A 13,902-nucleotide genomic window follows, 5' to 3' on the forward strand; every position below is an offset into this window, starting at 1 on the left:
AAAGCCTCTCGTGCCATTTCAGACCCGGCTGAGACGCGAATGGAGTGTTGTCAGCGCCGCGAGTGCCTGGCTGGGCGCTTCCCCGACACCCAACGAGGGGCTTTAAGCTGACAATTCGAGGTTTTGTGAGCAGATGATCCAACACTGAAACACAGGTTATCACACACGACAGCTGAAATGGAACTCAATCCAAACACGGTTCCAAGCCTTGCCGAAAGCCGCTCTCTCAACAGCACGGCTTTCCACACCCAAACATACATATGAGCAGGTGATGTTTGAGGAAAGCCATCAGCACGTGGCCTTTAAGCTGCTCCTGCGAGTGAAGGCTCCCCCCGCCGCAGCCTGCACGAGCGCGACCGTGAGCTCTGAGCTTCTTCTTGGACAGTTAATTTGCGTCAGACGATGCAGAGCTGAGCGAGTATGAGCTGTAACGTGCGAAGTTTTACAGTTACAGCTCTGAGCACAGAGCTCTGCCTTCGTGCTGTGATTTATCGCGCAGATTACAGCAGCTGTCGGGGAACGTGAGACACTTCCAAACCACCAGAACAGTCTTTGTCCTGAACTTTAAGGCAATTCATTGATTAGTTTCAGAGTGTAAAACTGCAGTGGTGGAGCTCGGGAAGCTGATCCACACCAAACTCCCTATGCAAATTCCCAAAGTCACACAAGTGGAAAAATTTAATAATCCAACACTGGTTTCTATAAACTTCAAACTGTCACACACACACACCTGCTATTGTCCCACCTGTTGACATAACAAATACATCTTTATTAGGAACTACAGACACGGGCTTGGCAGTGACTCACTCCATCCTTATGCTCCCTCCTGTGGACTCATTTTCATCTAAATTATACAGTCCAATTAAACTTGAATTTATCTTTTTTTGAGTATAGTTATTCCAGCAAGTCACTTATCTAAACCGATGTACCCGTTGTTTCGGGAAGGGTGCCTTGATTAACGAGCAAACATACAGCATTAGCAGTTTCAGAATAGAAAGAGCAAGCGCGACTGACGCAGCTCTGCCACGTCGCACGAGGCAGCGCACGCGGTTACCTGAACTGCAGCAGCACAACCACAGACTGAAGGGTTGAGAAACGGAGATAAGAGGTCAACAGAGAAGAGCGAGTGGTGAACAGATCAGACAAGTTTGGGTTCGGATGATGAGATCTTAATTAGAAGATCAGGAGAGAAATTCAACGACTTAAGTCAGCAGTTCACCAGGACACGGTGTCACAGAACAGCCACAACGCAAAGGGCTGTCACTCCCGTGGGGGGATTTTGTACCAGAAGGCAGCTCTGCCCCAGTACTCAGAGCAGCCAGGAACCACGCAATAGCTGCGAGGAGGCAAGAGAAGGTTTGCTACCACCTGACTGGTGTTTCAATGCAGTGTTAATATTGGAATGAATGGTCGAGTTGGAAGGAATTAAAATATTAAACTAAACACAATTTAGAAATTATATTCTCCTCAAAGAGCACATTTAATTGCTCTTTTTAAGCTTAAACCATTCTTTATGAATAGATGTTAGAAAAAAAAAAAAATATGGACGAGGGAGCACCTAACAGCAGCAACTCCACAGGAGGAAAAAAAGGTGGGGGACCACCTGACAGTGTTGGGAAGGTCCGGCCTGTCTTCACCACCCCTCCAACATCAACAGCAAAGCCCTTTCTCAGAGCGCAGTCCTGCAGGCCGGAGACGAAAAACAGGTATAAGGGAAGATAAGTAGTCAGTGACTCAGGTACAAAATGTATTTTAAAAACTTCTACTTGTCCCAAGATTAAAAGGCACACAGAGGTCACAAACCCCAGATGAAAGTAAGATTCAGACTGTAAAGAAGAAAGCAGTAACTCCTTGTGATGGCTGCGCACATACCGTATTTTAGGACTGAATTTCAGAGTCCCTTGTGCCGCCAAGGAACATCACAGGAGGGGAAAAAAGTGAACAAGGCAAAGCAATTATCACAAGACGGTGTCAGGTTCTGTAGTTTCATAAGCACCAAATTCACTCAGATGTACTTTTTAAAATGTGTTTGTCCAGAAAGTTCTTGGAATTTATTATACACATTTAATAACAGATGATACTCAACATTCAAGTGTTGTCGAACTAAGTTTACAAGCACTTTAGCATACAATGTATACTTATGCTAAGAAACAAAAGATTCAGCATATAAGGAAGTGCAGAAGGAAGCTACTTTAAAGATATCCCCTTCAATCCAGTATCTACATAATACCTGTTTTATTTCAAAACCCTACACGATGTCAAGTAAAAAGAGTAACCAAATATCTACACTTAATTGTGCACATCACATCTACTTCAGATGCAGGACAAAAAAAAAATTCAAAAGCACGTTCCATTCCTCCTTCCAGAGGAACCTTAGACTTCAGAATTGGCTTGATTTCAGAAACAGAGCTTGAATTTAAAAAAAAAAAAAAAAAAATTGACAGAGGCAATCCAGCAAGTTTCAAATATGATTATGAAAAAGGCAGCGAGCCACCAGGATCCTTTAGAAGAGCATTCAAGCCAGTGTTTATGGGACCAAAGCTTGTAGCTAAGTTAATGCAAACCTGCCATTAATTTTTCTGCGAGACCTTGAAATATTCTACCTGCTATGACAAACAATTTTCACCAGCAAATACTTCGTGTTTAGCTTATCCATCGAACAGAGCGCTGACCAGGTCGGCTGTTTGACTCTTGCTTTGCAAGAACACCAATCCAGACACGAGAGGAGCGTCGCTGAATTAACAAAGGGCTGTTTCTGCTACCCCCAGGACAGTTAAAAACAAAAGCCCCAGTTTTTCCGGCAGCCAGCATCCTGGATCAAATACTTTTTTCATAACTGTGTATTCATTAACCCTGTACAAAAGAAAGCTGATTAGCAAATGTAAATGTTCATATAAAAATAGCCAACATCTGTTTAAATTTAGAAATTTATTTTGTTTAATCCACAAGCTTTATATAGCTTTAGTTAAAAAAACAAAAACAAAAAACAGTGAAAACATGACAATATCCAAAGTTCAGGTTCCTCAAACTTTCAAAGACCACATCTCTGAAAGTTGCTTATACCATTCAGAAGAACCGTAACAAGACAAGATTTTATGAATGGGGCAACGACATCTCACAAACAAAATTTATGTAACTGAAGGAATTTTTTTCTGGGACTGCTGATCATGGAAACTGCCCTTTAAAAAAAGAACATAAAAATACAAATGAAATTCCAGTGTTCCAAATCAACATGTTACATCAATATAAACCCACAGTGTCCTGGTAAACAACATGCTTTCATTTATGTACCATTCTAGATCGCTATTCTTGATTCGCTTTAATGGAGACTACACAGGCAACAGTAGAAAGCATTAAAATAGATGTACTTCCTCGGTAATTCTGCAGTGGTTTTACTTCTGGGCAAGCGTACAAACCACAAAGGTTAGTAGCATAATGTAAGTGGATACAAAAGAAGTCAAATGAGACCCTCACAAATTATGCTAAAGACTTTGTTGAATTTCAAAGAAACTAGGGAACTGACGGTCATGTTTAAAACCTTCAAAACAAATTCCTACTGCTTCTAAGAAGTCTCGCTCTAAATGAAATTATGTCGACTGCCAATGAAAGAATGTCACTAGTACACTGTGGACACCTTTTGTAATGTAAATCCATGCCCTTTGTACATGGTGAACCTCAACCTAGCAATTATTACAACAAATGTTATATTCTAAAGCTCAAACACATTTAGCAATTTGAAATTGAATTCTGAGTACAAACCAAATAAAATGTACATTATATCAAAGGATTCGGCCTAGGATGGTGGTGACACTTGCGCCTTCCTCATTGACCTCAGTGCCTTCTCTCGCAGGTGTTTTTCTAGATCATCAAGGTTGTCCTCTGGTTCACTTTCTGTCTCCTTCAAACAAAGACAAAGCATTTCTTCAAACACCGAGAGCAAAGCCGAGCTGCAGCCCTCCCAGTATTGCAAATCAGTGAGTAAAATCATGAGACACCAGGTAGCATTTCTGAACTACGATCGCTGTTTCGACCACCAAGAGTACTACGCACATTCATGTCCATCTATTTTCTTATATTAGACTCTGAAAAAGTAAAGCACAGGGACCAAATTCCTACCTTTTTGGGTTCTGTCTCTGCTTCCTGGTCTTCCTGTACCGAGGTGGTATCTGCTGCAGCTACAGCAGCAGGAGCTGCAGCCGCCGCAGCCTTTTCCTTCTTATGTTTTTTGTGTTTCTTGTGCTTTTTATCCTTTTTATGCTTCTTATCCTTCTTTTTCTTCTTCTTCTTTCCACCCCCTTCTTGATCTGAATTCTGTAACAAAATTCAGACATTACAACTCATTCCTAAGGCTTCAAAATGTCATCAGAACAAGCCCACAACCATCCTGGGAATCTGAATGAACTGAGCAACACCTGAAACTCAGTAAACTCAACACCATCTTCAGAACTGGGGGAAGTCCTATTCTCAATCAACTGGCACAAGCAATCCTAGAAGACAGATACTGTAATGCACAGCTGGGGCGTTTCTGTTTCAAACGGAACATAACACCAAGCTAGCTTGATACACTGGCCGTAGCAATGACAGGCAAACCTCTTCACGAAAGTTAATACTGCAGGTGGAGTCTAACTCCCTCAAACACTCCTCTGGCAAAGAGTGGAAGTGTCCCTAGGAAACACCTTTGGAGAACAGGTAAGGCTGCCAAACAAGCTCTTCTCCTCCTACTGGGAATAGCCTGAGTTTGCACATTAGACTACAAAGCATAAATGAGATGACCTCAGTTTGTACAACATGAAATTCATGTAGACTCATAAGACAGGAAAGTATTTTCTTACAGAAGTTAAAATTTATATATAATAGCTCTTTTTCAGATATTAAGATTGAAAAAATTATCTTGCAAATTGTTTTTAAGTTTTTTACTATGAAAAAAGATCACTCCGAGATTTTTATTTCCATGTGAATAAGCTTAGAGCTTTTCAGCAGCTAAAACTTCATGAAAATAACTTGCCATAAAACCCAAAACAGTATTGCTTTTATTAGCAAACAAATACCCTTGCAGGTGATGGGCTCTGAGTTGGGCTTTTAGCCTTTTTTGCAGGTGACCAGTTTGCAGAAGGGGAACGAGACCGAGTAGGAGATGGAGGTCCTTGATGTTTTTTCGGTGCTGGCTCAGGTGATCCTGATGCAGACCGCGATGAAGACACCCGTCTCGCAGAACGTGGACTTGGCGTGGAAGCCCTTAAAAATAGAAGGCCCACAATTAGAGATAGAAGAGACAAAACAAGAATGTGAAAATGAACAAAAACCCAAATGAACACATGTGCTTATAACTTGGCTAAGCTGCTACTTAGAAAGCGATTGGTTACTTTGCTGGCACGTGTTACAAAGGGCAAAACAATCTAATACCGCTGTGGATCTGTAATGCAAAAGGATATTGCAACTTAATAGCTTGTTAAACAATAATACTATTGTTGTTCAGGAATGATTGCTCCCTTTCTTCCGATATGACTAATTTATAACCACATTAAAAATCAAGCGAATAGCAATGCTATTTTATCATCCAATGATGAAAGAGTGCAAGACATTATGTTCAGCTACATTTTCTTTCTGAAAGAATAAGCCAGCACTGTACTTTTGACTATGTGCTCATAAGAGCAGCATCACGCTAATGAAAACTGCTACAATTCTTAATGTTTTTTTTCCCTCTTGGATGACCACTTATGAGCAAATGAGAAGTGTCGGTTCTCTTCTGCAGTTAGCTTTAAAATAAGAGAAAGTTCATTTTTCTTTTAGCAACAAAACTTCTCTCAAACTTTTCACCTGCTCAATCCCAGTGCTTTGTTGTGCTATTAAAAGACCCCTCAAACTCTACATGAACCCTCTTTAATGCTTCTCCCCATGTTGCACTTTATTTTAACAGATGCTTCCAATCTAATAAACTTCCAAAAAATCAGTGTTATGATGGTGGAAGCTGAACAGAGCCACCAACACTTGAGCAGTCTCAAGATACGAGAAACATTTTAATATGATTCCCTAGCTATTCCCACCGTATTAAAACAAACAAACAAACAAAAAACCCTCACAAAACCACCACCAACAAAGATGGATTTTTTTACTTTGTCTTCTTAGGTTCTGGTGTTCTTGACACCCTCCTGATTGGTCTAGTGCTTGGAGATGGAGACTGTCTTCTCTGGGGTGAAGCTGAAGCTCCCCTTCGTGGTGGTGGTGGGCTTGCAGAGGTATGAGAAGCTCTAGGCCGTGGTGAAGGTGAATGCCTTTTGTTTTGTGGTGGAGAACGTGTTTCCCGATTGGACCTACTGGGAGGAGATCCCTTCCTGTGCTTGGAAGATATCGAAGGTGAACGCCTTTTAGCAGCTGGCGAGCTCCTTTGTTTTGGCGGTGGTGAATGGGAGACTCTGCGTTTTGACTGTGGAGAAGGTGATGCCCTTCGTTTAGGTGGGGGAGGAGGAGAAGCTGTTCTTCTCTTAGGTGGCGGTGAAGGAGAGTATCGTCTCTGTATCGGTGGAGAGTATCTCCGTGGAGAAGGTGAGCGTCTGCGTGGGGGTGGTGATGGAGACCTACAAAGAAAACAAATGTTCAGGTGCCACATTGGCATATGAATTAGTTACAAGTGTTTCACAATTTTTCAAAGAGGGGAAGAGAATACCTCTAAAAAGTCTTTAAAACTTTACTCAATACCAAACTTTTTCAAAATCAGCTTAATGGGTGTTACTCAGGATTTGATACAGCAATCAAGTGATACCCACGCCACACACCTACCACACAAAGTCTCACTAGCAAAACTACATTCCCCTCCGGAACTGTGAATCAAGGAAATGGTTTCCTCAATCATGGCCCATCTTTTTACAAGTCATAGTTGGAAGTCAACGAAGCAAAAGCAACCACTTCATGACAAAAACGCAATACACTACCTTCGACGAGGTAACGAGGGTGACCGCCGCCGCCTAGGAGGAGGGGCAGGCGAAGGAGAGCGTCGCCGCCTGGCTGGTGGGGGCGATGGACTTCTCCTCCTCCTACTAAAGAGATAAAGGGATTTCTCAGAAGAGTTGTAATTAAGCCACAAGATTCTTCTTTTTCTTCTGCTTTCACTATATAAAATCACCTTGTTCATACACTTCAAAATGAAATTTAGACTCAGTGATGCAAAAAAAAAGATGCTCACGTCTTTCGAAAGAGCGTGAGACAACATATTTTACTGTAATTCTCAGAGACCACGACAACAGTCATGAGAATTCCACATTCTGCTTAATCTGGTCTATTCCCATCTTGTAGCCAAAGAGGAGGCCCAACTCTCTCCCATTTTCTTCTCTGAAAGCTCATTTCTGCCATTTCCCTTGCACTGAATCTAGTGATCATCTAATGAGTCAGACCAGCTTACAGATCCACCAGGAAACTAATCCAAAAAAACCACCCCTTTGTCACCATGCAGTGACATGATTGCTAGATCCAGCACAAGGGAGGAACTGGGAATGCCCAGCTGCGTCAGGCAGAACAAAACTGTGTTCAGCAGCAGTCAGAACAGCTTTTATCTATGGGTCTGAAATCCAAAATTACTTATTTCATGAAATACAGAGAAAAAAATCAGAGTTGTTGCTGAACTGCAGCTATCTGTATTAAAATTATTCACAAAATGAGCCATTTTCTGCTCTGCAAGCTTTACAACAGCCTCTGGGAGGAGAAATTTTAATCAAATGCACACTGTCCTGGAGTTTTAAAGGAGAGGAATATTGGTATACTTTGCAAAGTAAAACATTCCTTTTTTATAGGCAATTAAGATAAAATGGCTGGAAAAAATTAGAGTAATGAAAAAGCAACATCATTTATATAAAATGATACTTGATTTCAAATATGCTGGCTGTTGTTCTCCAAGGCAATGAGTTTTGCTTTTTATAGGTAAGAGTTTTCTCCAAAAGACAATGTTCTTTTATGATCCGAAAAAATACCAGCCTTCTAACATCATGGTTGTCTTAATTAAACGTGTATTTACACAACAGGGAGTAGGTGTATTTAGTATTGCAAAACAGATTAAGATCTTTGAATTCCAATCTGTTTTACATAAAATTGACAAGATCCATAATTAGAATGGTCTACATTTGTAGAAGTAGTCGTTCTTAATCTCATACATCATTACGTATGGCTGCAACTATATTCTAGCTAGTTCTTAATTACAGATTGCTCACAAGGGTCATTATATCAGATTAGTAAATCCATCAAGCACCCAGCTTCCTGCACCTTCCTATATCCCGAGATCAACACAGAGCAAGCAATTGCACAAATAAGTGTTAACAATACTGCCTACATAAGAAAAGAGAAATTAAAGTAGGCATTCGCTACTAGTCTACTACTTGTCTACTACTATTAGTTTCAAATATCTAATGAACTGAGGAATGGGACTTCTGAAAATTCCAATTATCTGTGACTCAGAACATCAAGATCTTAATCACCTGTTGCAAGTCTTCAGGAGGGTTTTAGCCAGAACATCAAAAATACAGCAAAAATGGCAGCAAAAATACAAAGTAATGCTCACCCAACTTTCAAATCTGTGTATATGGAATAAGACAACCCCTGAAGAATACACGCATTCCGTTGTTTTCAGGCATCAGTAAGATGATAATAACATTAATGTTATCAGCTGTTACAGGCTTATGTGAATTAACAAATAGCAAACAATGAAGACGACAGAGCAGGTGTTCCTCTGTCTTTGCCAGTGCAATAGCCTCAGATCCAGCACATTAAGGAACACATCAGTCTGAATTTCCCTCACCCTACTACTTCGAGCTTTGAAGTCCAAAAGACAAAGGCTGGCAAATACTTATCCATGACAAAATAAATGAGAGCCTGTCTAAATCGTTTTCTATATGTAAATCCTATTTAACAGATTAATTTCTAACCAACCTTTTCATCACTGGCGATTGCCACCTCTTTTCCATCTGCATCCTGATAGCAGTGGAGGAAAAACAAAACAAAAGAAATCTATCTGCCATGTATTTGAGGCAAAAATGAACATATTCAAATAAAGTTCTGAGTAATTCATATGAAATGAGCATAACAAGATCGAGCAAACTGGACATGACAATTCTGTTGTGTATTTGCTGACAGTTGCATAGCAGATAAACAACATTAAATAGTTAGGGGAGAAAAAAAAAAAAACAAAAACAAACGTCTATACATTAGACTTAAGAAGAAATTACCGAGGGGAGGATTCCTTCTGCCGTTTTCGTGGAGACGGTGATGGACTGCGTGAATGTGAATGGCGTCGGCGTCTACCAACTTCCCCATTCTTCACATTGGATCTTTTGGGTCTTTCCTCTTCAGATGAAGATGAAGAACCAGAATCTATAAATGTAGAAGGATCACTCTCTGGAAAATGATTCTCATGACACCATTAACACATTTACTGATAGGGTTATACTGCAGTTTAAACTACTAACCTGCTCTCCCACAAAATAAGAAGCCTCTATTTAAAAGCAATTCAACTAAAAATGTTAGTTGAAGTCAAGTGATAAATAAATCCATCAGAGCTGGGTAAAAATATTTGCAACAACCTAACTGTCCACATAAAATCTGACTGACCATGTAATTTAAAAGGTGAACTGCAGTTACTTATAGAAACATTAAGTGGAGAAAAACCTATACCAGGCCTGGGTTGATCTACTGATCTCAAACATACAAGAGTCCAAAATATTAGGAAATAACCTAATGCAACAACAGATTAAGTAATCCACAGCAAACAGTATTTGCGTCTGTGTGATGTTAAGAGTTTAAAAGTGAAACTTTTAAAGATACAAACCCATTAACAAGAGATATACCACAACCTTTAACAGTTATAGTTTATTTTTCATGAGCGATAATTAAAGTGACTTCATTATGAGTCGTAAATCTATAAGTGTACAATAGCACTGCAGTGCACATAGCAAATAATTTTGATCAGTATTTGAATTTAATAACTACTTCCTGCAAGAGTAAACTACAATACAGTTGTAGGAAATCTATGTCATCCATACCAGATGAAGACTGTTGGTTTTGCCTTCTGTACTGACGCCTCTGTTGAACAGAGTCCGCTGCAGCCATTTTACCTCCTTTATCTTCTTCTGAAAAGGTACATACATAGACAGATTATTTAAACTGAAGATACAAATTTGCCTTATTCAGGCAGAAGCAAAGTCATATTACAGTAGATCATCAAGCACACTCCCCTCCCGAATCTAAAAGTAACATTGAGGCTGGTACACACTTTGGCTGAGCTTTTCCCAAGAAAATTTAGATGGAAGTACTTGAGGCAGTATGAGTGACCACCTTCATACTTCTGAAAGCTCTTTGCTTTCAATGCCAGCCTACCAAGATCATTTAGCACTTTACCACTGCCTTTTGTCATCATGCATCTTTGACTAAAAACCCCACCCAAAAGCAGTGCTGAAAAGTGAGAGCCATACCCGATTCAGACAGTTCTGCTTTCCTTGGTTTTGGTGCTGGCGAAGGAGATTCTCTTTTTTCAGTACTCTTATGTTTGGGTGCTAAAAGACAAAATCAAATCACTCAGTTGCAATTTGTTACATTCTTGCATGCTTTTCTGCTCATACAAATGGTACACACCATCTTTGAGAAAACAAAAGCACAAAATGATAAAGCTGCTGGAATACAATTTTTTATTTGCTTACCTGATGCTCTGCTAGGCGAAAGAGAGCCACGGCTTTTTCTTGCACGATTTGACTGCTGGGGTGTTGGAGACCTACGTGGTTTTGGAGGTGGACTTGCTGGTGGAGATGGTCTGTGCCTCCGCCTAGGAGGGCTTGCCGAAGGAGAGAGCCTACGTGTTTTACGAGGAGGACTGGATACAGTTCTTTTAGGTGGTTTCTTTGGTGGTGATCGGGAACGTGAGGAGGAGGAGGAAGAGCTACTGCCAGATAAGGATGCTGATGACCGTCTTCTCCTGTAAATCAAATATAACATTAGATTCTGACTAGCCAGCTTAAGAAATGTTTGAGCATGAACACAGAACTGCATTGTTTGCAAGCACGTACATAGAGCCACATACAACAGCACTTCCAAAACATAGTGGACAGCCTTCAACACTTGGTTTGGAGAAGAGGAGAATAATAACCAATCTTTCACAGCTATTTTTAAACTACATCGTGAGCAAAAAATTGTTAGTGTTACCTGTGCTTGCTTTCTGTCAATCTACAAACTACAACTAAGCTTTGCTCCTGGGAGCAATTAGTTTTGTTTGGGCTCTCTAACTTTTGGACGGTTAAGAGAATTCTCTGTGTTAGCACATGTCACTTAACGATCTTCAGAACAGATCTGTTTAAGAGTTTAGTGTGCAAGTACACTAAAAAATTTTTATACCAGGAGGTAAAAATTTCAGACAACTTAACAACAGTTCAGAATCAATCTATCCATTCTTATGTTTTAGTCTTTCATCTTTACTTTGTAATTTTAAAAAGGTAGGGCCTCTAGAATTCTGCGGCAAAATTTGTGGCAAGTTCTGTTGCAATTGTGTACCTGCAGAATCCACCTTTGGCTGCAGAATTCCTGAGAACCTGGAAAAAAGAAACCCTACCTTGAGTGAAATAAACATTTGCTGAAAGGGAGCTCTTGTACATCTTGCAACATACATGTTTGATAGTTTTCACAGTTTTCCCAGTAACTGTGTGAAATGAACATCTTTACAATCTCAGATAAAAAAAAAAAAAAAAGAATAGTCATCACCTTGTCATAAAAAGGAAAAAGGAAGAACTGTTCTTTCCTAAAAAAGAACAACTGCTGTACACAGGAAGCATTGCTTTAATTCTCTTCCTATGAAGAGGATAGGAATCTATTCTCTTCCCATGAAGACAAATACCTATTTTGACAGTGCCGAAAGTACATAATTTTCTTTGCAAGGAAACTCAGAGCTTTGCTACTAGAACAATTGCTTATGCTGTCAAAAAATGTAACCTCCAGCACTAGAGAGCAGACCTTGAAGATTTTTAAGTAAAAGAACATGAAGAAGAAACACATTAAGTCAAAATTTAGTTTTGATTTTATGATGGAAATGTAAGTCATAATTTAAAACTCTGAACAAGTAAAATCCAGTTACTTGTTCTAATTTTCTTCCCCAGGCAGGAAAAAAAAAACAAACAAAAAACATTAAGACTTAAGCAAAAAAGTAATAAAACCATCATGCCAATGTATGCTGGGAGCTATCCAGAGCCATTTGAAGAAGCTGAGGTTCTGAAATTGTCACTTTCCAAAGAGGTGGAATTCTCATCACCATTTCAACTCAAAAGAAATCATTTCACAGCTATTATGTTCCCCCACAGCACACACTTACAAAATATGACACTGCAATTTTCACAACACTCAAATCTTATACCCGATAGTACTAAGGTAAGATGAACAAGGCAATTTTCATAACTCTCATTCCTCACAACTAATGTTCCCTTCAACTTTCAAAGTTCAACATTTTCAGTTATCTCAAAAAACGGAATCTTACCGCCTCACAGGGGATCTGCTTCTTCTGTGTCTGGGTGGGGGAGGCATTCGCCTTGGAGGGCTCCTCCTCCTTGGAGATGGCCGTCGTCTTGGGCTTGGTCGCCTTCTAGGGGAGTAAGACCTGTCACAATCAAAAATTCACATGAAAAGCAACTATCTAATTTTCAGATTTGAGGAAATTTATCCTCAGGGCACTGAGCGTAAAGTTGCTTTTCTCCAAGCGCATCACATTAAAGTAGCATTTAGATTATGATGCAAAGTGGTACATTCAGACACAATCAGTGCTTCAAAGTTTACCAACACCTCTCTACTAAGAAGTAAAATAATCAAAAAAAGGGGGAATAAAAATTTACACCACCTTCAGCATCAAACTTACCTCCTAAAAGACAACTACATAGTTCCCACTATCTAACAAGTGCCATACTCAGTCTTAAGTACCCTATTCCTGCTCCAGTCAGTTGTCCATCTTCTCATGAACTGGTAAGAAAACAACTCCCAAACACCTTTATCAACTGAATGTATGTTTCATTTGGCCTAAAATATCCATAGCTCAACATCCCTAAAAACATCACTACTTTAACTGAGAACATTACATTAAGTGGCACCTTCAGAAGAAAAATATTCACTTTTCAACCTTCGCAATCAAGAGAAATTGAAGTCCTACCTTGACCGCGATCTATGACGCCTTCGTGGTCGAGAATGAGATGGGGAACGTGATCGAGATCTTGACCTTGACTTGGACCGAGTTGGGGATCTTTGACGAGTCTTCTCTTTTTCCTTCTCTCTCTCCTTCTTTGAATTACGTTCTGGTGAATTTTCCTTAGTCTCTGGTACAGGAGGTTCAGGTTTAGGAGCTTTTGGGATATCACTGTTAAAAATAAAGACTTAATTTATAAACACATCCAAAACATAGCCCTTGGAGTAACATTTCAGAAGCTGCCAAGATATTTCCCTACAATGAACATTCTCCTGCCCATCCTCTGACAAGATGTTAGACATCCCTCTCCAAAACTGTGAAAAAATTAAAACATGGTACAATGACTCTAAGAGAAGAAGTAGTAACATACAGGCTATGTGTCAACTTGCTAGAAAACAAGATGACATTGTCAGAAGTGGAAAAGATGACCAGGACAATGAAACCACAGTGGCAGCTAAGCACTCTGCCTTTAGAATTCTACACAGAAAAAAGAAATCTTACTGAAGATAATTAAATCAAGCTCCAAACAGGTATAAAGATAATTTTTTAAAAGGTAATATATAGTTCTACATACAACGTTATCACACTTACCTGTTTGAAGTTGCCTCTTGAACAACAGTCTCCTTTGGTTTCACAGAGGGTTCTGGCTCAGGAGTCGCCTCTTTCTTTTCTGGTGCGGGAGTTGCACTACGGCTCTTGGTTCTGTGATGAGG

At 39.8% G+C, this 13,902-nt stretch overlaps 1 protein-coding gene across 9 annotated transcripts in view; it reads right to left on the reverse strand.

The window, feature by feature from the left end:
* Positions 1-2,028: 2,028 nt before the first annotated feature.
* The window catches only part of SRRM1 (serine and arginine repetitive matrix 1), a 20,059-nt gene continuing 8,185 nt past the window's right edge, over positions 2,029-13,902 (reverse strand). For 4 of the 9 annotated variants that reach the window (XM_082494021.1, XM_082494028.1, XM_082494027.1 and 1 more), the window contains 12 exons: positions 13,781-13,902; positions 13,157-13,360; positions 12,494-12,613; positions 10,677-10,948; positions 10,452-10,532; positions 10,023-10,109; positions 9,210-9,354; positions 6,930-7,034; positions 6,114-6,575; positions 5,049-5,235; positions 4,117-4,311; positions 2,910-3,898 (listed from right to left, as the gene is read on the reverse strand). The exon at positions 13,781-13,902 is cut by the window's right edge and continues 79 nt beyond it. In XM_082494021.1, the coding sequence (XP_082350147.1) occupies positions 3,794-3,898; positions 4,117-4,311; positions 5,049-5,235; positions 6,114-6,575; positions 6,930-7,034; positions 9,210-9,354; positions 10,023-10,109; positions 10,452-10,532; positions 10,677-10,948; positions 12,494-12,613; positions 13,157-13,360; positions 13,781-13,902 (2,085 nt within the window). In that variant the 3' untranslated portion in view covers positions 2,910-3,793. Of the gene's footprint in view, positions 2,854-2,909; positions 3,899-4,116; positions 4,312-5,048; positions 5,236-6,113; positions 6,576-6,929; positions 7,035-9,209; positions 9,355-10,022; positions 10,110-10,451; positions 10,533-10,676; positions 10,949-12,493; positions 12,614-13,156; positions 13,361-13,780 lie in introns of those variants that run through there. The other 5 variants (XM_082494023.1, XM_082494022.1, XM_082494025.1 and 2 more) reach the window with 5 other exon arrangements.

The sequence above is a fragment of the Vanellus vanellus genome (assembly GCF_965231255.1).
Source record: "Vanellus vanellus genome assembly, chromosome: 22".
NCBI lineage: Eukaryota > Metazoa > Chordata > Aves > Charadriiformes > Charadriidae > Vanellus > Vanellus vanellus.